At 45.3% G+C, this 24531-nt stretch overlaps 1 protein-coding gene across 1 annotated transcript in view; it reads right to left on the bottom strand.

Moving 5' to 3' along the window:
- Window positions 1-24531, bottom strand: part of Dnmbp (dynamin binding protein) — a 93816-nt gene that overhangs the window by 62227 nt on the left and 7058 nt on the right. Inside the window, exons 2-3 of the mRNA XM_051200087.1 lie at window positions 3977-4131; window positions 1540-1662 (exon numbers count right to left, since the gene is read on the bottom strand). Of these exons, the coding sequence (XP_051056044.1) occupies window positions 1540-1662; window positions 3977-4121 (268 nt within the window). The 5' untranslated portion in view covers window positions 4122-4131. The remainder of the gene's footprint in view (window positions 1-1539; window positions 1663-3976; window positions 4132-24531) is intronic.

The following is a 24531-nucleotide window of genomic DNA, read 5'->3' as shown; positions in this document are numbered from 1 at the left end:
CGCAAGAAGGCTGCAGACCAGAGGGAAAGGCAAAGATTGAGTACAGGCTAACACGTAAGAAACTCCCGAGACACCAAAAAAATCCAATATTCTGTTTCTCTCGTTGACTAGGGGCTAGAGAAGTTTGCTAGGGCTCGGTTCCCCACTGTGTGTGTAAGTATAAGAATTAGGCCTGTCCTTGAGCATCAGACTAAAAGAACAGTTACAATACAAACGCACAGCTTGTAAGTTCTTCTGTTTTGATGTGTTGATTGGGACATCACAAAACTGGGTAGGTCACAACCTTCAGGCTGCAACACTACTGCTCTCTGTTTATGTAGAAAGGCGTGGACACGTGGAAATGGTTTCCTGTCCGTCTTTGGAAGTCCGTGCCTGTTAGAGTACAATGGTGAGAAGTACTTGAAGCACCCTGGGGATGTGGCTAGCACCATCTGTTTAAACTGTACCCTTTTCAGCTGATTCTCATGAGAACTTTCACACTACCCAGTGGAAGCCCAGTAAAGGGGCAGCCGTGCGTCTATCTCTTACTGGTCACATCAAAATTACTGTTTCTAGCCGTGCGCTGGTGGTGCACACCTTTAATCCCAGCACTCGGGAGACAGAGGCAGGTGAATCTCTGTGAGTCTGAGGCTAGCCTGGTCTACAGAGAGTTCCTGGAAAGGCTCCAAAGTAATGCAGAGAAACCCTGTCTCGAAAAACCAATAATAATAATAGTAATAAATAAATAAATAAAAAAAATTACTGTTTCCCCATGGTATGTTAGGATGTAGTAATGTTGTCAGCAAATCATATAAGGCAGTCTTTCTGGAGAAGAGATGAACACTGTCTGAAGTGTCCACAGCGTGGGGTAGTGACAGACAACAATGGACCAAGGATATGCTGATGAGTCGCGGCCCTGAGCCCATACTTCTTACCTGCAGTGAATTGCCTTTGAACTGCACTGTTATATACAATGGACAGTTACTAATACTCCCAATGCTGGAGATTCCATAAGAATACTTTTGTAGGGGCTGCAGAGATGGCTCAGCAGTTAAGAACACGTACTACTATTACAGAGGACGGGTTCCTAGCACCCACCTCAGGCAGCTCATAACCACCTGGAAGTCCAGCCAGGGATCCCTATGCCCTCCTCTTACTTCCCAGGAACCTGCACTCATGTATACATAGTCATATTCACCACACACACATATATAATTAAAGATAAAAATATTGGCATGGTGGCATATGCCTTTAATACCAGCACTCAGGAGGCAGAAGCAGGTAAAACTGTGAGTTTGAGGCCAGCCTGGACTACATATGAAGTTACAAGCCAGACAGGGACATACAGTAAGACCCTATCTCAAGAAATAAAATCTAAAACAATAAGAGAATACCTTTCTGGGAAAATCCTATGAAAATCATCAAGTCCTATCAGCATAAGGCTGTACTCTCTCCTGTATAATGTCAGTGCTGCAGACTTCACAGAGACTGACTAACCAGTGGAGACATCTTTAAAAGACCCTGTTCTCAAGATTCTGCAGGCCTCTGATGCTCTCTTACCTCGATGAAGAGAAAGACTGTTCAGCTCCTGAGATAGGAATTCGCAGGTGCAAACAAACAGACTCTGTCCCTCTTTCAGGCTGGGAATTGTCACAACCTCCACAAAACTGCTGGGGAACTGTCCTGAAAAGCACAAGCACGCGTTAAACACTGGGCGTTCCCTTAAGATCAAAATTTCTTTCTCGGTCCGTGTACCAGGACGACTCTTTTTCTCAGTCCATTCACAAGTATGGATTGAAAATTGAGCTGTGCTGTGTCCCTGGAGGGCTGGCTGCTCTATGGCCCTTTAAGACTGTCTGGGTAAGTCCCGGGGAATAAGAAAATAATTAGAGAACTCATAAAGGTGAAGCACACATCATAGAACCAGATGTAAACTTCCAGGTCGCCATGGTATAAGGAGAGAAATAAATACTGCAAGGGGCCCTGTGCTCTCTGCATGTACACACACACACACACACACACACACACACACACACACACACAAACACACACACTGAGACACATACGCACACATATACATGCATACATACATACATACACAGACACACAGACACACACACACAGACACATACACATACAAACTCACATACACATATATACACAAACAGACACAGACACACAGGTACATATACAAATACACACATACAGACACAGACACACAGAGAAGACACACACAGACACATAGACACACACACATACACACAGACACATAGACACACAGACACATGCACACACACACACACATACACACACACACACACAGACACACAGAGAAGGCACACACACGCACACACACACACACACACACACACACACACAACCTAAATACGCATTAAGCACTGGCACTCTGGCAGTTCACTGAAGAGGGAAATGTGAGTTGGGGGTCTTGGTGTTCAAAGATCTGAAAATCAACTTAGATAAAATGGATAATGGGACTCTGAAACCCACACACATAGCCATGGAGGTTCAGAGGAGGCTGAGGATGGGTAGGGAGGAACACAAAGTTTTTATGAAGCAGAGTTCAGTCTGAAGATGGCTAGAGTTCTACAGGTGGTGTAGGAAGACAGGGCCTGTGGCTGGAGGCTTAGAACAAGAGATAGTTCCTGATTCTGCTCACATATCCCCAGACCCACCTGCCGTGTGAGTGACATTAACTCTCCTGCAGGTCGCTATAGACCAGGCTTCGCACTCCCAGAGATCTGCCTGCCTGTCTCCTCAGTGCTGGGTAAACACCTGTGCCACCAGTGGCTGGCCTATCGGTCTTTTTTAAAAATTTTAATTATTACTTTATTTTATTTGTATGTGTGCTTTATCTGGTTGTTTATCTATATACCATATACAGGCCAGAAGAGGGCATTGGCTCCTCTGAAACTCCAGTTAGATTGTTATGAGTTGCCATGTAGATGCTGGGAATCGAACCCATGTCCTCTGGAAAGGCAGACAGTACTCTTAATCACTCAGCTATCTCTCCAGTCCCTGGCCCCTTATCCTTAAAATAAGAGCAGCAGCATTCTAAGACACAGATCTGGTGATGTTGGAAGCACCAGTTTCCGGCCTCCTCAACTTCTTACCTTGCGTATCTTGGTCCTCTGGACCCCTCAACCCCTTGGTGGCCTACTGATGTTACCTCAATGCCCCTGTGTTCACATCTATGTCAGGGCCACTGAGCACGCAATTCTCTCTGCCTTGCTAACAAACACCTACTCGCCGATTTTATCTGAACAGAAGCATCTCTCCTACTAGAAAATAATCTGCGTGTCTCAGAACTGTATCACATACTCCAAGCCAGGTGCACACAACCATGTGTAAAGGAAGGACTAAATTAGTATACCTGTGTGATGGAAAGGACTGCCATTCCTTAGGGTAGCTAGTGGAAGAGATCCATGTTAATATGAATCTCAGAGAGAGGAGACAGCATGGAGTACAAATGTGGGAGACAGGAGCAACCACAGTAGAGGTGGCTTTAATTCATTTTTGTCAATGCGGATCCAGGAGGGGCTTAGGATGAATCAGTCTCCCCTGAGCAGGAGCTGTTAAAGGGAGAAAGCCATAGGAATGAGGTGGAGCGTAGTACTTACGTCCCACTCACCTGAGGCAAGCTGCCTGCTAAGAGCAAAGATAACTGCCAGGAGTTCCGAAGAGAGGAGTAATGCAAAACTTGAGGAAGGGAATAAGAGTACTGGACATGGAAGACAGAGCATTGGGACGGGAAGAAGAAAACAGCAGAAAACTAGGCTGGCACAGCAGGTGTCTATCCATCCAAAACCTCCATTAGGGATCGATACGGAGAGATGGGCAGGAACTCTCCTCACAGGCCAGGGCCACGCGTGAGCACAGAGGGAAGACACGGCAAAAGAGAAATTCCTCACGTGGGCTTCCCATTTGACCTTTAATATGCAAAGAAGAGGGGGCTGTGTGCGGACTGAGTACCTCTTACCTGTAACATCTTCCTTCTTTCCTAGAAGCCAAAATTCATCCACCACGGCCAACACCTCAATAACATCTCCCACGAAGAGTGGCAGCTCCTCTGAGACACTAGGGCAGAAGTCAAAGATGGCTCGGACCACGGAGCCAGCCTCCATCCTTCACAACCTGGAAATCCCAAAGCATGAGAAAACACAGATACTTAAGTCGTGCCATAAACCTGTTTCTTGAAAACCCTAACGCTTAAAGCAGAAAGCTAATATAAATGCAATAGAAAATACATAAAATATTAAAATGTAAAGTTGTTTCTTTAAAAATAATCATTTCTGCCAGGTGGCGGTGGCACATGACTTTAATACCAGCACTTGGGAGGCAGAGGCAGGAGGATCTCTGTGTGTTCGAGACTAGAGACTAGCCTAGTCTACAAGAGCTGGTCCCAGGACAGGCTCCAAAGCTACACAGGAAACTCTGCCTTGAAAAACAAAAAAAAAAAAAAAAAAAAAAAAAAAAAAGAAAGAAAGAAAGGAAGAAAAGAAAACCCAAAGACTTTACATTACACACAGCCTTTCATCATTTTCCATGATAATCATAAGACAAGGATGGTGACAATCTGCAAGTCTATATTCTTTAATCTGTCAAAGGACATAGAACAGCAGGGTCAGGACTCACACGCCAAGATTTAAAACCCACAGAAAGATAGAAGTCCATGAAAAGAATGAGAAAGAGCCAGAGATGCTGTCTCCAGGGGACAGTTAGTACCAGCAACCAGCAGGTCAAGCATTTGTTTCTGGTTTGAAGATGCCTGTGGCCCAACCGATACAGTTGTAATGCATGATGGGCCCATTACCCTGGCGAGCGAAGGATGTGTTAAAAGCAGCTTATTCTTGTATTACTGGTATTTTTTTTTTCAATAATGACTGGGGTCACAGCAAAAAAGAAGTGGCCACTGCACTCTACCTCAGGCTTTCTGGATTCACTTTTCCTTTTATGGTGCTTTGCATAGAACTCAGGGCCTCAAGCATGCTAGACAAGTGTTACACTACTGAGCATCTATTAAAAGCATCTAATTAGCTATGCCTGGTGGTGCATGCCTTTAATTCCAGCACTCAGGGGGCAGAGAGACAATCATCTTTGTGAGTTGTAGGCTGGACTGGTCTATATAATGAGCTCCAGGTAAACCAGGGCTATATGGGGAGAACCCATTTTAAAATCAAAATAAACAGACAAAAGGACCCAAATCTCATATTTATATGAAACACTCTGAAGCGATAGCACAGTGTGTATGTAAAACACTAGGCTTCTGCAGTGATGAAAGCCAAGTTCAAATCCCAGCTTTACTATTCATTAGCTTATTCACTGTGGACACATCGCTTAAACTCTCAGGTCTCCCGTTTCCATGGCCTGAGAAACGAAGATGTTAATACTTCCACACTAACCGTCATGAGCGTTACCATAGTGATAAAGATCAGTGACCAACGTTGACACGGTGCTTCCTCATGCCACATGCTGTATGTGTGCCACATCAATGAGTCCTCCCAATGACCTGCCCATTTATTATTGGTTCCCATTGGACAGATGAGGACTTGAGTTCCAAGAAGTGATAAATTCTGTCTAGGGTCACAGAGTAAGTCAGAGACAGAATGGGAATCCAAATGGTCTGTCAACAAAGCCTTGCCCGGTGTGCTGTATGAATGCACTGAGGACAACACAGGCATGGTAGCTTCTCAATAAACATTAGTGCCTATTATAAATCACTTCCACAATTAACTACAAGTTCAAATCTGTGTCACTGATCACCAAAGAATGTACTATCTTCAAGTAGACAAACACTTCAATACTTACTATTTCCACATGGTTAGTTTAATCTTGACCATGTTTAAAACTAAGCACATGGGATCGAGTGGGATGGTACACACCCATAAATCCCGAAACTCAAAAGGCTTGGACAGGAGAACTTTGAGACCTACCCCACCCTGGGCTATGCAGTCAGATCTTGTAAGAAAAGCAGAACAAAACACATCGTGTGCCTTTCTGACATTTCCCACAGAAGATACAGAATGGACATAGCTTCCTGAGACTACCGGAAGCAAGTTCATTACTGCAGCTGTACAGTCCTGTGCCACATTTAACCACAGCCGCGGTCCCAGACACTTGCAACCCCCAAGGCTTCCTCCTGTGGTGCCAGGCTGCATCGGCCTTCAGCTGATCTCCTTCAGTGCTCTTATCCACTAAATTATCTTTTCAGCCACCCCAGCCTCCAATCAGCCTTTCCGCCCTTTTTTAACTTTTATTTTTTGAGACACAATCTTAACTGTGTAGCTCTGGCTGGACCTTGCTATGTAGACAAGGCCGGCCTTGAACTTATAGAAAGCCACCTGCTTCTACCTCCCAAATGCTGGGACTAAAGGTGTACACCACTATACCCAGTTCAACACACTTTCTAGTTTGCTGTTCACAATCCACAGCACCAACTTTACTAAAAGTTTCCAGATAAATAAAAGACAGCAAACTCTAGATGGCAGGCTGACAACTCCCGCAGAGGTGAAGGGCACACATTGGCACTGGGGGTTTTCAACAGCTCTCATGTGCTCTGAGGCCCCTTTCTTAGTTTCTGGCTGTCTTCCAGGCATCTGAAGTTACCAGATGTTAGATTTCGGCAGAAGGGTAGTGTCTAAGAATTTTTTAAAACAGAAAACCAAGCATAATATTTGACAAATCTCTTAGCCATCTACGTTATTAGAATAATCCTCAGGGTTAGATCGAGATGGACATAATTTTCTGGTACATTTTTTTCAAAGTTCTCACTGTCTGACTAAATGTACGGACGGCTCACTCGCTGAACTGCTAAGCAGCAGCCTCAAAGCCCTCAAAGCCACCGATTTTGTGCGCTTTAGTCCTGTGAGCTGAAAGGGTTAAGTATTCCTCCTGGCACCTTTTCGCACCACCGGAAAATGACTCACACGCAGAGGAGAATCCGGTTCAATAACTCTTTTACCAACTGACCTCCTACTCTGCTGGAATCCCAAGAAACACACACCCGAGAAGGGCACGGAGGTCGCAGCCTCCATGATTCATAAGCGAGCGGGCTTGCGTCTCCCACTTTACGTGGGTGATGGACTCTTCCGGAATTGTCCCTGCCTGTACACACACTGAGAAGCACCTACTGTCACCCACGCTGGGGCCATTTTAGAAGCCTGAGGATTTGCTTCATAACTTAATCATTAGTGGTTTCTGGAAGCTGTTCTAATCCAGATGGAAGTTTGCAGAAGACACTGCAGGACAGAGGGATGGAGGAAGTTACTGTCCAATACAGCCAGGGCTGGGGACATCGAAAAGATGCAGAACTCCACCCCTTCCTACTGGAGAGGTGCTCCGCATTTCAAATATAAATATCCTTAAAAGATGACTCCCCAAACCCTTTCAGAAGGTAGTCTGTGAAGGGAGCTGTTTTGTCTTTATCTGTGGGTCTGCAGCAATGCCAGCATGGGAAAGTTTAAGTGACTGACAGAACCTGGTGGAAATATCTGAAACTACTCGCATCTGAGCCCATAGTTCTGTCCACCTAAAAGTAAACCAAGCATCTCGGGTATAAATAGCTTCAGTCTCCAGTCTGTCCAGGTTTGACTGGGAAGCGGTGTGAGCCCTCCAGGTTAAGTGTGGGTAACACAGGCTTGTGGCTCTAACAGCCCAAAGGACACTAAGAACGGCGACTATCTGAGTGCTCACCATGCCACATGTGCCAGACTGACCCAGGAGCCTACACCATCCACTGCACCATGGGCAGCAAGTTCAAATCCCAGCACCACACCTTAGCAATTTACCCAAATTCAACAGCTAGCAACCAGCTAACCTAGAACCAGATTCAAGCCTGCTTTCCTTCCTTCCTTCCTTCCTTTCTTCCTTCCTTCCTTCCTTCCTTCCTTCCTGTTTTTGGAGATGATTTCCCTGAGTAGCTTTGGAGCCTGTCCTGGAACTAGCTCTTGTACACCAGGCTGGTCTCGAACTCGCAGAGGTCCACCTGCCTCTGCCTCCCGAGTGCCACAACATTGCTTTTCTTAAATCACAGCAGTCTTTCCTTCAAAAGCGAACTCTCACTTTCCTCTTCTATCCCTTCAACAGTTTGTCAGGAGAACTGCCAAGCATGGAGAAAGGTATACAATAGCACCGAGCACTGGGACTTTATCACATAGTCTCTGGCTCCTTGTTCATTTGCCATTTGGTATTTGTATGTGTTGCAAAAGAAAAATATCAAAGAAATGCCCACCAAACTTGGGCATACATGTCTTCATCAGAATTCTTTTCTGTTGCTGTTATTTTTAATTTTTAAAATTATCATCCTCCTCCTCCTCATACACAAGTTCTTACTTGGTAGTTTAGACTAGCCTTGAACTCACGGTAATCTGTTCGCCCCAGCCTCCCCAGGCATATGCCACCATACCCAGATCTACACTTATTTAGCATGTGTTTGTTTTGGACTTTTTCCTCTCGGCCAAAACTATAATTCTTTTCTGCCCACTAAAATGTCAGTGATTAATCTTTTCCTAAATGTCAATTTTTACATTAGTTACTTAAAATTTAAAAGTCTCCCCCATTTTCTATAATTCACAGTCAGCAAATACTCATCTAGCTAAATAGAGTCAATCAAATTCAATTCCCAGGCAGGATAAAAATTTGGCTCCAATGGGCAGACCAGCCATTGGACAGCCTTTTAGGGCTGCTTGAACAGTGCTTCTCAGAGCATGGTGGAGCTGGTAGCAGCATTTAGACTGCCCCATGCTGTAGTGAGCTATCTAACACTAACCCAGAGCAGCTTCCTAGGAGTCAAACATGAAACTCTCCACCTAAGCAGTAGCCTCAGAAGGAAAGAGCCTTACCCACCTGGGGGAGATATGTCTTAAGTGTGCAGTGATTGTATGTGTATGTGTGTGTCCCTGTGTCCGGGTGTGTCTGCGTGTGTTCATGTGTGTGTCCATCTGTGTGTGTCTGTGTGTTCATGTGTCTCTGAGTGTCCATGTGTGTCTGACCATGCGTGTCAGAGTGAGTGCGTGTGTGTGCAAGTGCATACCTGCATGTATGTGTGTAGATGTGCCAGAGACAAGAAGTTGAAATCTGGTGTCCTATTTTTTAGTGAATTTTTCTAACATATTATTTGTGCATGTATGCATGTACGTGTGGCACATGTGATATGTGTGTATTCATGTCACAGAACACACTGGGGGTCAGAGGACAACTTGCAGGAATCACTTCTCTCCTTTCATCCCGTGAGCTCTGGGGGATCAAACTCAGGTCATCAGGCTTGGTGCCATCTTGCTGGCCTTCTCCACCTTATCTTCTGAGACAAGGTTTCTCACTGAACCTGGAGCTCACTGATTCAGCTAAACTAGTTGGCCAGCAAGCCCACCCCATCCTCTCCCCAAGTGCTGGGGTTACAGATGCATGCCACCACCCTGGTTTCTAGGTGCCCATTGAGGATTTGAACTCTGGTCCTCATGCTTGTTCGACACGTACTTTACTGACTGAGCTCTGCCTCCTATGGCTATTTTAACATTTATTATGGGTCAGTGCCTCCTAATTCAGTTTTGCTCAAATTGCATTCTAAGAACTTTCAAAATGTGTGGGAGATGGGCTAGTCCTGGAACCCAAAAAACTTAGCTTAGCTCCTCCCACAGCTGTCTCTTCCCAAACGTGTTCTAAGGATGCTAATCTTGGTGATTCCAAATACAGTGCACTGCAGTCATTATGAATTCAAGGGCCACAAATACTGGCACATTAAAACCATGACAGTCAGACAAGAAGCTGCTTTAATTACATGTCTTTACACTTGTCTGGGGGCTGGAGAAATGTCTCAGCAGTTGAGTCCACCTGCTGCTCTTGCCACAGACCAAAGATAGAGTCCTAGCACCTCTGTAAGGTGGTTTATAACCCCCAGTAATTCCAGATCCAGGGGACCTAACATGTTCTTCTGGCCTCTACATACATGCATACATACATACACACACAAATAAATTTGGGTCAAGTGTAGTTGCGCACGCCTTTAAACCCAGCACTCAGTGAGGCAGAGGTAGGTGGATCTCTGTGAGTTTGAGGCCAGCCTGGTCTACAGAGGGAATTCCAGCACAGTCAAGGCTACAAAGAAGAGACCCTGTCAGAGAAACGAACAAATAAACAAAACAAGACCCTTGTTTGGCCACATTTATTTATTTATTTTAACTTTGTTCCACATTGCTCAAGGTACTTAGTAGTACTATCCAATCCAAACAGTCCAACTGGGGACAGGGATGTGGCTCAGTAGAAGAGTATAGGGCCGGGGGTTGGAGTCTCCTGCCTAGATTCTTTTCCTTGTTTGCATGCCATTTCTTTTATTCACAGCTTACATGTTTCCACATATTTAAATGCTTCCCATTCCTATTTCCTCCAAATGGTGCCCATCACTCCTACAGAAGGCTGCCTCCTTCTCTACATTTCTACTCCCACAGAATTAGTTTGTATATCATCTTGAAGATTGGACATATAAAACATTTTTAACTCCTCATTTTCTATGTGAATATGTTTGCTTGTGGCTGCAGAGCCCAGAAGAAAGTGAATTCCCTGGAGTGAGCTGTCATGTGGGTGCTAGAAAGTGAACCAGGGTCCCCTGGAAGAGCAGCCAGTGCTCTTAACCACTGAGCCATCTTCCTAGTCCTGAACATGTGAAATTTAAAGCAATAAAAAGAAAATATTCAGAAATAATATTTTACAACATGTCATGTAATCCAAGTGTCCATCAGAAGATGGATAAATGACATGTGCCACATATACAATTATTCTTAAAAAGGAAAAAAATAGTGACACGTACCACAGCATGGATGAAACTTGAAGATATTATATCAAGTGAAATAAGCCAGACACAGGGACAAACATTGTAGGATTACACTTAGATGAAGTACTCATAGCAGCCAGAGCCATAGAGACAGAAAGAATGGTAGTGTCCAGGGCAGGAGTAGGAAGGGAATGGCCAGAGAGCTAGTGTTAAGTGGGTATGGCTGTACGGTTTAGGAAAACGAACAAGTTCCAGAGGTGGACGATAGTAAATCAGTGACACAAAACTGCACAGGTAACAGGTTCAAAATGGTAAAGTTTATGTTATATTTGCTTACCACAATAAAAAACACGTTTAACATGTTATAAAGCAAGACTGAATACGGAAGAAAGCTTGGGAGACTCTGATTATTTTTAATAAACAGCATATCCACAAGCATGGACACACTGTTAAAAATCTGAGACCATGAGCTGTAAACTTTCACCCAGATAGATACTGATATCATCCAGCTTAATGAGTAATTTCCAGCAAGGCCTCTGGGGTAAAGGTCTGAACTAGATATACACCACGGATACAAAACATCAGCTCTTCCAGTTCTGTCCTCCAGCCCTCTCTATGCCCCAAGGCAACCACAAGCTCCAAATCCAGGTACTTCCTGTGGATTCCTGCTGGCTTCAACCACTGGATTAGCAGGGGTTTCAAGGGAGAGGCAAAGGCTGGGGTTCCCTCCCTGCTGGGCTGAGGTTGCCCCATCAAAGTCTCCAGCCAGGAAGCCTTCCCCCAACAACACTCCCGCCCAGTCTAGGGACTATTCCAGCCCCCTGCCCTGGGGCAGAGTGGTTCCCTGTTAGCCTTGGTGTAAAGTATAATCCTTTGTTACTTTCCCTAAACCTGTCCTTTCTAAGTTGAACTCAAATTCTCAGACTGAGTAAGCCGCTGTGGAACAATCTTTGTACACTGTAAAAATGTATTACTCTATTTGGTTAATAAAGAGCTGACTGGCTGATGGCTAGGCAGGATTTTTGGGGCAGAGAGAATGCTGGGAGGAAGAGGGTGGAGTCTTGAGAGTCTCAAGGAGACACAGCTGAAGTGGGAGATGGACCTGCTGTACTAAGATAAGGTACGGAGCCAGGTGGTAGAACACAGATAAAATAGGGGCTAACTTAAGATGTAAAGACTACTTAGTTACAAGCCTAAGCTATCAGCCGATCGTTTATAACTAATAAGTCTCTGTGTGGTTATTTGGAAGTGGCTGGGGGAACAGAGCTGACTAGCGGTCCTTACTCTGCCTATAGTTAGCTCTCTGTTTCTGCTGGGCCCTGGGGTGATACAAGCCCAAACGATTTGTAGAGCTCTATGCACTCAAAATAAAACAGAAACTGAGAGTATAGGAGAGCATGAGGTAATTTCGCAATTCTAGCGCTGTAAATCACATTACACCAAGGGCATCGGTTTTCAAGGTTTAAAAAACACATTGGGGAACTGGGGAGATGACTCAGCAGTGACAAGCACTCGCTGCTCTCTCAGAAGGACCCAGGCTTCCGTTCCCAGCACCCACATGGCAGTTCACAGCTGTCTGGAACTCCAGTTCCGAGAGATTCAGTGCCCCCTTCTGGCCTCCACAGGTGCATACACATACAAGCCTGCAAAAACGTTCAAACACACAAAATTTAAAACAGTAACAATTTTTAAAAAGGAAAATGTGCTAGTGCCTGGGCCCTTCCCCACTGTCCCCTCACAGCCAGCGTGCCCTCTTAGGAGGCATGGTGACAGCGGCTACATTCAGAACAAACTCTCTGAAGAGGTCTCCCTGACTCAAACAGCAACCTGCTGCCCCTCCTCCCCTCTGGGCATGCTTTATGGAGATCTTAAGATTTCCCAAGTTCTCCAGAATTCTCCAGAAAATATGGCCTCCAAGGAATCCATTTTAAGATGTCAGTGCCAGCAGTTACAAGCAACAGCGAGCTTCTTTCTGATAACACAGACAAGTACAGCTTCTCCGCCGTGTGGAAGGGGCTGAGGTGTCAGACACCAAGTCTAAAGCAGTTTCAGGAAGGACGGAAATGAGTGACGCTAGGAAAACAGCGTTTCCTCCCTTGCTCTGTGTCGCCGGCAGTTGGCTTTGGATGGGAGGTGCGTGGTTGCTGCCAGGCGATTCCTCAGCGGAAAGCACCAAAGGGTGAACAGAAACCGTAAATGTACAAACTGTGGGGACCCCTCTGACCCCTCCGGGTGGGGAGGGAGTCTTGTCCGTACCACCAAGGGCCACCACCAAGGGCCTCTGTAAACTGTCCCCACAGCAGCTGGAAAAGGCTCCCAGCCCACACAGTGAGCTGACTCCTCCTCTTTCTGTTCACTCTCTTTTTAAAACAGAAATTGCCCAGGCACCTTCCCATCAGCCTTCTCTTTTGAACAAACTGTGTTAACAGAGGCAGGCTCCACGGTTGATGTTTTAGACTGACAACATTTTAAGGCATTCATGGGGGACATTTTTTTCCCTAAAAGACTTAACCTAGGAATTCCTTTTCTCAGACTGACATTTTTTTTTTAAATCATGCATGAATCTCATCTATGAATGGAACTTTAAACACCGCTGACTCGGAACTAGAGAAACGGGGCATGTCTGAGCTGGGCAGCTTAAGGACACATTAAAGTCAACAGTTCCACCACGACACAGATGTAGGACACACAGAATCTATATGACAGCAATTGCACAAGTCCAGATCAAGGTGAAACCCTATAGTGAAACTTCAGGGTGGGGCTGCAGATAACAGCACAGTAAACAAGAGAAAACAGGCACCCTGGACACATTCTTCTGGAAAGGTCTCAGGAGTATCTTCCCACAGTGCTCCAAGCACGGAGACACCAGCTGCAGAGATCTGGGGCGCAGGCATTGTGTTTCTTTTCTTATCTATTGGTTCAAGAAGGAGCTAGCCTTTCAGCCTGAGGAGATTTAAACAGACACAAGAATTCCTTTATCCTCCAGCCTATTTTAGCATGCAAAGTATTCTTGATGTTTTGGAAGAAATCAAGAAAGGAATTAAGGAAACTGGTGATTCGGAGAGAAAGAACATGGAGAGAGCCGGCTGGCTGGAGTGAAACATATCAGCAACTATTCCCAGGATAGGCAATTTGGGTCACTTTAAGGAGTACCAATATCCAAGCACCATGGGAAACAGACTTGTAGCTTTACACAAACAACAATGGCCATCAGCCCCTTGGAGAAGCTGAATCACCACACTAAACAGAAGCCTGGAGTCTCCTGGTAGCTCATGTTCAAGGTGAACAAGGGGATATGCCAAGAGGCAAGATGGCCAGTGAGTGGCTTAGATGGTTGAACAGGACTTAATGTCCTAACACAGATGATCAGGCCTTCCCTTCCCTCTAAACACAAAGGGACCACACCATATTGGGAGTTCAAAGACACCATATTGGGAGTTCCAGACCAGCTAAGGCTACATAGTGAGACTCTGTCTCAATCTACCCACCCCCCCACCTCCCCACCCCCGTCCAAAAAAAAAAAAAAAAAAAAAAAAAGAAGGAAAAGGAAGACAAATTGTTGAACCTTCCAGATCAAACGCGGGAGGGTTCAGGGTAACCTCTCATACATGGAAATTTGAAAATGAGCAACAATATGCATGAACCAATGAACCTTTATTTTTATTTCATGTGTTTGGGTGGTCAGCCTGCATGTATGTCTGTGCCTGAAGAGGCCAGAAGAGGGAGTCAGAGCCCTTGGGACTGGAACTACAAACTGGTGTAACCACCATGCTGGTGCTGGGAGACGAACCCAGACGGTCTGGGAGGGGAGGGCGGATAGTGCTCTTCACTGCTGAGTCATTTCTAGCTACCACACACATCACTTTAATAGTAACTGGGATAAGATCAAGCTAGAAACAGATTCATATCACAGACTGTCATGACTGAGAACAAAAACGACGCTTTGTGTTACAGATACTAACGGCACTTGACATAAGCTGGAGAGCTAATTGACTTACAAATAGCAAAAACAGAATCACTGGCCAGAGAGTTAACTGGCCAGTGGTTCTCAGCCTTCCTAATGCCGCGACCTTTAATACAGTTCCTCATGCTGTGGTGACCCCCACCACAAGACTGTTTTCATTACCACTTGACAACTGGGATTTTGCTACTCTTATGAATTGCGATATAGATACCTGCATTTTCTGATGGCCTTAGGTGGCCTCTGTGGAAGGGTCACTCGACCCCCAGGTTGAGAACCACTGACCTAAAGATTCCAGTCTTGTTCTGGGACAGCTACCACTATGATTCCTGCTCTGACAACAGGGGTCAGAACTCATTGTTTTGTTCTGTCTAGTTCTACATACCATTTTGTTTTGCTTTTACAAACATAAGTGAGGGAGCTAGAGAGATGGCTCAGAGGTTAACAGCTCCAACTGCTCTTGATGAGGACCTGGGTTCCGTTCCCAGCACCCACATGGCAGCTCACAACTGTCCTTAACTCAGTTCCAGAGGGTCCAGCACCCTATTCTGACCTCCAAAGGCACAGGCACATGTGCAATGCACATATGCATGAAGGCAAAACTCTCACAACATAAAATAAAAACAATAAATAAATCTTTCAAGAAACTTTAAAATACAAAAATGAATAGTTGAAACTTAGCAAATATTTTTCTATGTCCGTTGAGATGAACCCTGCCCTCCCTTATTCTGGTAGTGGGGTTAATTACGTTTTCAAACACTAAACATTTTGAATTCTTGGGTTGGATGCTAGCCCTAAAGTTTTGAGTTGCAACTATTTCGTTTGAGATTTCTATACTATGCTCCCAAGGGATAATGATCTATAAACCAACTCTCCCCCTTTTCTTCCACAATACTGGGATCAAACCTTGTCCATGTGAGACCGGACAGGCCACCAAGCTACATCCCCAGCCTCTTCTCTTGTAAAAGACCTTGTCACACTTAACAAGTATGAGCTTGCCTAGCCAGGAACTGTGTCTCTCCTCTCTTTTGCCTTCCTCTGCCCCTCCCTTCCTCCCCCTCCGCAGGCTCTCCCCCTCCGCCTCCTCCCTTCCTCCCCCTCCGCAGGCTCTCCCCTCTCCCCTCTGCCCCTCCCCTCTGCCCCTCCCCTCTGCCCCTCCCTTCCTCCCCCCCCCCCGCAGGCTCCCCCCCCCCCCCCCCCCCGCCCCTGGCAAATACAATTGCACTTTCTGCACAGATCTGTCCCTTGTGGACATTTCAAACCCCGCTCAACTCACACAATCCGGGGTCTCGGTGTCACTCACTCTCTCAGTGCAGTGCTCTCAAGGTCACCATGTCATTTTCTATCAGCTTAGGACATATGGAACCATTATGCACAAACTACAGAGCCAGGCCAGCTGGATGTGTATCCGACCTCCATCCCTCACTGGAGTTGCAGGATTTAAAACAAACAACACTTCTGTGTCCTAACGTTTTCACATGCACGGCCAGTTTGCTGGAATGGGGCTTGCAGTTGTTGTGATATTTAAATGAATTACTATATGAGAAGCACTCAGACAAGCACCTCTAGAGACATGATTATCTGCACTGAAGAGAGTCAACTCTGGGACGATAGTCTCAAAATGTTTTCTTTAATACAGGGTCTACTATGGAGCACTTGCTATGTAGTCCAGGCTGGCCTCCAACTCCACCTGCTTCTGCCTCCTTAGCACTGGGGCTAAAGGCATCTGCCACCATACCTGGCCCTCAAACTCTTTTTCATAGCACTGAGTGTTACGAGGTTTTAAAATGAAGGGGCTGAAGAGGCAGCTCAATGAGTAAGAGCACTGGCTTCTCTTGCAAAGGACCTGGGCTCAAGTACCTGCACCAGCACCCATGTGATAGGCAGCTCACAACCACTTTTAATGGGAGTCCCATGGGATCCAGCGTCCTCTTCTGGCCTTCTTGGGTACTGCATAGAGTAAAAAATAAATGAAAAAAAAAAAAAAAACAAATCTTTAAAATAAAACTAGAGACCCTAAGGAAGAGGGATGGGAATGAGCTAATAAGTGTTGGGTTCCTTGGGGGTATGGAAATGATCTGGAATTAATGATGACAAGTATCTTCTGACCTCTCTACACAGGTGCTATAGTAACACACACACATGCACACACACACATGCACAGACCCACACAGACATGCTCATGTGTGTGCACATGCACAGACATACACAGACATACACATGCACACCCTCATGCATACATGACTATTTTAAAAAGGACAATTCATGTGTTTGTATGTATTGCTGAATACTGATTTCAGAGCCTTACGCATTCTGTGCACATGCTCCACCCACAAAACAATGAGCAAATTTAAAGTGGGAAATCATATGTACTGCTAGGTTGAGTTAATAACTATAAATAACAGCATCTGACCCTTAAGCAAGGCAGTATGAGTTTCAGTTTCTTCCTCCTCCTTTTTCTTTTGTGTGCATGTATGGTTTTTATGTTTTGTATCCCAGGCTGGCCTTGAACTCACTGTGTAGCTACAGATGGCCTTGAACATCTGATCTACCTGCCTCCGCCTCCTAAGTACTGAGATTATCAGCATGTACCTGCCAATGTCACTATTATTGACCACCACAGCCTGTACATGTGATGTGATCCAAACCAGGGCTCCGCTTGTGCTAGGCAACCACACAACTAACCAAGCCACATCCCCAGCCCCAGTTTCCATTTCTGAATCCACTTGTCTAACTCTGTGACTTTGGGAAGTCAATTGGGAACTCCTCAGAATGTTAGTTTCTTCGTCTATAAATTAAGATAATAGTCATCTACTTCACAGTGTATGATAAGGATTCAATCTGAGATGTTGTCAAACATCTGGAACACCTCCCAACAGAAGGCAGGCACTCAGAAAAATGCTGGCTGTGATGAAGATGGTCACGGGCGGGGATGGGGGTAGGGTAGACCATCACCACCCAGACTGACTGTAGCACAAATAATACAGCCAAGGCAGCATTTCTGGGCGGAGCTAACTTCTCTAAACTGCAAGTGTGCTCTTGAGAAGAGGGAGAAATATGACTCTGTGGCTACTGGTCATGGGGAGACAGCAATGGACATCCCTTTCTACTAAGCTGTACATGAGCTGTGTATTCATGACAGACCCACACAGGGTTGGCAGTCACAAAGGAGATCCCTACTCATGGGTCCAAGAAAACCTTTGCCAAATGCCTTCTGGAAATAAATGGAGGGCAGGAAATTAATTTACTTACGTTTATTATAAATATCCTATACTTCAAGGAAAGAACAACGGCCCTGCCGCTAAATTATCACACGTAGCCGTCTGACTACCTGTTCTTTCTGAGCACCGACGGCAATGGACTCTCGCATGCTGCCCATAAATCTCACCTCCCTCTGCCTTGTTTCCCACACTGTGGCTAGGAAAACACAAACCCTCACACTTCTCCATGCCCAGAGACCTCCCACCCACCACTTGCAGTAAAACGCCAACACTGGGCACACAAACCTTGTTAAGATCCAATCCCCTCAGGTTTGGCTTCATTTCCCGCCACCCTCTTTCTAATTATGCACCCCAGTGTCTAGCCAAATCTAACACCATGCCAGGGCTCTATGCAAGACCACGTGCACTTGTGCACCTGTGCACCTGCTTGTCCCTCTGCCCAAGTGAAAAACCACAAATAGGTAACTGAAACAACAAAGCAACTGTCTTCATTGCATGCCAAGAATGTAATGCAGCATTAGAGATCATGCCACCAGCCTGCAAATCTAGGCTGCTTTCACATCGGTTACCATTTGTATGCACTGTTGCTTCCCTTGTTTAGACATAGATGATTTTTAATTTTTTGATTTTTACAATTTGTTGAGAAAAGGAACTCACTGTGCAGCCCAAGCTGGCCTCAAACTCGTGGCAGTCCTCCTGCCTCAGTCTCCCAAGTCTTATGATTACAAGCATGTGCCACCATGCTTGCCGAAAGTGCTTGTTATTTTTCACTGATCACTGCAAGGGAGACAACAGTAGGTGACTTGCAAGTAATCAATTTCAGGGTTTAAGCATCTCAAGTCATAGTAAGAGGCAACTGACCCAGTCTGAATTTCCTCTGTGGGATATAAGAATACACTTCGAGCATATTGGTCAAATTCACTCAGAAGCTTTTCAGTGATTTACTGTTAATTAATACTTTAACCAAAACAAACCTATTACTAATATGACCAGCCTCCTTAAGGCTATAATCAGTTTGCTGAATGTCTTTCTCTATGTCTTTGTTTATTAACGATGTGGCTTTAAAACTAGATTAAAACACTGACACTAATATTTTCTTCTTAGAACCTTTGAATCGGTGGCAGATCAGACACAGCAAACCTCAGCAGCATTCATCTGTGTTACCTGAACACTGGTCTGCTATCCTACAGAACTGTCAGATGATGGACAAGCAAACGCAACAAGCCCCCCCCCCCCCAGAGATAAAGAAAGAAAGGAACCTGGACTTCTTCATGTCCACAGTGATGGGATTACTGCATCTAGACAATGGCAGCAAGAACCTGGGGTACTGAAAACTGGGGGTTCAGATGCTTCTGTACCAGCAGATGACACCCAGTCCTGCAAGCCTCGAGTCTCCAGGACCAGAGCAGTCACCTGCAGAGTCTGGTTCCAAGCAAACTCACTCTTCCCAACCTGCCCCTCGAAGGGTCCTTGGTACTTTCTGATAACAGATCAATAGCATTAGAGGACATCCCAATAAGTCTCTCTGCCACTGAGCTCTGGGAATCCTTAAAGTAAAATCAGTCCCTCAAGAAGAAAGCTAGAGGATTTCAACCCCACCCCACCCCACACCCAGTGCTAAGTAACATGGAAACTGTCTTGACAGATAGTTACAAAATTGTTTCAAGGCACAAGGTGTTTAAATGGAAATGGTTGGCTATAGATAATGTCACTCCCTGACACCTGGAACACTCTGGGCCAGTGAATTCTATTTATAGCGACTGAGTAATTTGGAACCTTTTGCAATGGCCAGCAGACGTAAGGGTAAATTGTAAGCTAACTCACTATACAAACAAGAGTGAAATTGTGCCAACCAAGATCTTTAAAAAAAAATCCATATTGTAGGAAACCTTAGGACAAATGACCAGTTTCTTCAACAAACAGATTATAAGCAAAATATTTAAATTTAAACAGAACAAACAAATGAAAGACTATTTAAGAAATGGATGAATTACAAACTCTGGCATTTTATTCATTCATTTATTTGTGTGTTTGTTTATTTATTTTTGTTTTGTTTTTTAAGACAGGGTTTCTCTATAGTGCTGTAGAACTTGCTTTGTAGACCAGGCTTGCCTCCAACTCAGAGATCCACTTGGTGCCTCCTGAGCTCTGGGATTAAAGGCATGCACCACCATAGCCTGGTTAAACTCTGTCATTTTCTTGGGTCTATTTTGTAAATGAATGATTTACAAAAAAAAAAAATGGTACTAGGGAAATGGCTCAGTTAGGCTGCACAAGTCTGACGACCGCCTGGAACTCACATAAAAGCTGGACTTGGCAGTAACCACAGCTGTATCCCAGCATGCCCCAACAGGACGCAGAAGACAGACAGGAGAATCTCCTGAAGCTGGCAGCAACAGTGAGCCTGGTTTATGCAACTCAAGGAGACTCTGCCTCAAGAAGATGGAAGGGCAAGGACCAACACTTGAAGTTTGTCGTCGTTGGAACTCCACAAATACACCGTGGTACATGTGAGCCCACAAGAGAAACACATATGCAAATAAACACATATATTAAGTTAATTTTTAAACATGATGGTGTGTGTCTGTAATCCTAGCACTTGGGAAGCTGAGGCTAGACCACCATGAATGTCAGGCTAGCCCTTGCTGGCCTTGGTGCACTACAGAAAATAGCAGGGTCTTTACAGACAAACTAATCCAAGTCCAATGGGGCAGAGATCTGTTACAGTTGGCAAGAGAACTTCACGGAAGGTTCCTTACTAACATACATTGAGATTCTCTACAGTAAACACAGAGCTAAAGCATTACCTCCTACATAATCATCCTGAAAAATAAATGAGCTAGCTAACAAGCCCACTGCTGGCATATTATATTAATTATATTAGCATATCCTATTACATTGGAGATGAGGTCTCCCCACATATACCAGGCTAGCCTTGAACTTGCAACCCTCCTTACAAGTGTGCACGACCATCACTTCTAGCTTCCTTTAGTTTGAATTTGGACAGCTTATGAAACTCAGTGAGGCAGATAACATATAATAACTAGAATAAGACACTTATTGGCTATGTTTACTGTGGCAGGGGAGAAGGAGGCCTGTTGATTATTTTGTGGGAAATAAGAGTCTGGGAAACAACATAGGCTGGTGGATATTTATCCTGGGAGAAATCACTTACACCAGAAACCGATGACTGCCATAGGCTCCCGTTCCAAGGATGCTCTCTGTCTCCAACCAGGAAGTAAGAGAGCGAGCTGGGGTCCAGGACCCCAGACCTAGCCCCCAACAGTCACATCTGCACCCATCCTCACGCCATAAAGGGCGTGGTCAGTGCAGCAGGTGTGGGCGGGGTGGATATCTCTCCACAGGTGATTGGGAAAGTGAAGACACAGAAAGAAATAAGCTTTGGAGCAGACCAGGGCAGCATCACTTAGGACCTGACTTTGACTGAGTAGGCAGAGTGCTGAACACCAGGTAGGGGCCACACCCGCACTGGCTGGGGACAGCGTTATCAAGTCCTTGCAGCAGGTGTCTGTCAATGACCCATTCGGTGCTATGAGTGTGTGCTCTGGTCTCTGAGACGCAACAGCCCAGAGTGAGATTCAGAACAATACTTATTGTTAGAAACAAAAGATAAGGCAAAATAGTGTCTACTTTATTAGGGATGGGAGGAGAGAACAAACTAGAAAGGGGAGGTCATGGGATGTGAGGCTGGGGAGTGAAGTACAGCTCGGCACAGCCACTGCAACTTTTTCTGCTGATCGGGCAGGCTCATTTATGCTAAAAGAATCATGGCGTGAGAACAATGCCCAGTGTGCACACGGCCCAGGACCCACGGCTGGAGCGTCAGCACCAGGCATTCTCTCCTGGTCCCTCTCCCATCATGGCTGTCAGCATCACAAATCCTTACTCTGCTTTCAGGGAAAGGCAGCATGCCCTCCCGGCCCCCATTGGAAGCTGGTACCATGGCAGTGCCTCTCTGGGTGGACGGTGTGCTTGGCTCTACTCACACCGTCAAGGAGGAAGGGATCCACTACCTCACTCCACCCTCACCTTACAAGGGGGCTGAGACCTGCCTTTTCTCGTCCTCTCATCCTCTACCCCTATGGGTTACAAGGTAGATTCCTTTGTAGAGGCTCAGAGATAGAGGTGCCTGGGGTAACTCTCTCTCTCTTCCTGTCTGTCTCTGTCTGTTTCTCTGTCTCTCTCTCTCTCTCTTCCTGTCTGTCTCTGTCTGTTTCTCTGTCTCTCTCTGTCTCTCTCTTTCAGTGAGTAAGATGTCAGCTGCATTCCAGAAAGAGGCAAGGGTTAATGCAAAGTGGAAACAAACATTCCAGGATACAGGGATGGGCATGAGCAGGAAGTACACTTGTGTGGAATTGAACTTGCTGATGACAGGAATGTTAACTCAGGAATTTGCTTACTTCCTGCTATTTATGTGGTCATGTGTCCATATAGGACTGACCACAAGACAAACAGAGATTAGGGAAACAAAATGAGTATGTTGGCATTTGTTTTAGTTAAAAGAAAACAAAAAGTTAGGTGCACGATACTGCTGCATACCTATAATTCCAGCACTTGGGAGGCTGAGGCAGGAGGATCCTTGCAAGTTCCAGGCCAAGTACAACAGGCAGTGTCTAGGGCTACACTGAGACCTTCACAAAAAAAAAAAAAAAAAAAAAAAAAGACTATTTTCTTTATTCCACTTATTTTGTGAAAGAGAAAATGTGATCTGAAGAGAAGAATGGCCAGGACTGAATTGTTGCTCAAGGGTCAAATCATCAAACAGGTACCCTCTGCTTCTGGATTTGGGATGCGCTCTGTTGGGATATGGACCATGGATGCTCTGTGTTCAACTACGATGCTGAGCTCGGTGCACAGCACATGGTGGTTCCCTTGGGGTGGCCAGGTTGAAGTGACCAGCAGGCTTCTCCCCACACCTAAAGCCATTCATAGCCTGTTACCCCCCCCCCTTCCCAGGGGACCAAAATGAGATTAAGGCGAGCTCAGCCCAACCTGAAAAAGGAGGGGCCTCTGAAACCCCGGGTGTCAGTGCATCCCCATCTCCACAACAAGATGTGAGTGAAAACACCTGTTAACAGGTTGACACCCGCTGGGATTATAGGTTTGCTTTTCTATATTTCACAAACGTCTGTGTTTAATACATACAGTTTTCTAATAATGGGGGGGGGATACTGGTCAAAGTGGGAGAGAAGGGACAATGGTGACTAATTGCCCAGCAATTCACCAAGCCTGTCACCAAGGAACCACCTACATCTCTACCTGTTAAGTAACAGCAGATTTTCTTGAAATATCCTTCAGACTTACACCCAGAGTAGAAACTGACCCACAGTAAGGGAACTGACGATCACACTGACCACTACAGTTGCCATGCTGAACAAGTCTCCTCCTTCACACAGCTATTTAAATTTTGACTCTCAGCAGCAGAAAGAAAAATGTGACCTTATTGTGAAACAAGCTTATGTTAGACTCTTGAGATTTGACCACACATTAATGCATGTAGAGTGCAGAAATATGGAGGACTTGTATTTATGTGCTGCTACTAACAACTTAACCACAACACTTAGGATTTGGGCTTGCAGCCAGAGCGAAGCCATCCTATTTCCTGGAGGAGAAATTTGGCAAGGTTTTCCAAAAGGTTTAACATCTATCCAGCCACCCATGACAGAAAAGGCCAATAAATTACAAGCAGGAGGAAACACCTTCCGCTGATAAAGGATCCACACACAAACCCACACACCTTTATCCCAGCACTGGGAGGCAGAAGCAGGTGGCTCTCTGTGAGTTTGAAGCCAGCCTGGTCCATATAAGAGTTCCAGACCAGCCAAGGTTACACAGGGAGACCCTGTCTGAAACTAAACAAAACCTACCAAATATTAGACAAATGAACAAGTGCTATGCAGAATGGGAAAATTTAGACTCATTCTTTTCAAGATGTCAAGGATGTCTCTGGCGGAGCATGTTGACGCAGTCCTGGAAGCCCTGGCCAACGCTGTCAAAGAAAAAGAAGGTACAAGGATGGGAAAGGAGCTACAAAAGCACCATTGTTTTAAGGATGTAATTAACTACTGGGGGAAATAAAAAAGCTGCAAGTAAAAGTGAATGACATGAGGAGCAAGGCTATGACACACAAGGTCTGTTTAGATCAACCAGGAACCGCGAGATTGCACCTACTTGGGTTCCTTGACATCAGCCTGCTTCTGCTGAGAGCTGGAGTTGATTACTTCCTTACTGTTACTGTTAACGGTTTTGAAATACTGTTGATAGACGTGGCCAGGCAGCCAGTGCACTCTTGCTGATGGGATCCCCGCACGGAGGCTTCCTGGCACAGAGAGGGGCTTTGGAAGCAACCATTTGTTGCTCAGGATTGCACCGAGCCTGGCTATAACGACCTTCGAAACATTCATATACAATTTGCACTTCAACTCGTTATTTGATGAAATCCTCTCACTTTCTTTTCATAAATGATTGATAATGCATACTGTGTGGAACCCTAATAAAATTTTCAAGAGAATACAGAATCGTCTAAAGCAGAATCATCCTGAATGTGCCTCAAGCCATCTGACTGG

This window comes from Phodopus roborovskii, unplaced genomic scaffold (assembly GCF_943737965.1).
Source record: "Phodopus roborovskii unplaced genomic scaffold, PHOROB, whole genome shotgun sequence".
In the NCBI taxonomy this organism is placed as follows: domain Eukaryota; kingdom Metazoa; phylum Chordata; class Mammalia; order Rodentia; family Cricetidae; genus Phodopus; species Phodopus roborovskii.
The sequence above is the reverse complement of the archived record's forward strand: the minus strand, read 5'-3'. Positions and strand labels throughout refer to the sequence as shown.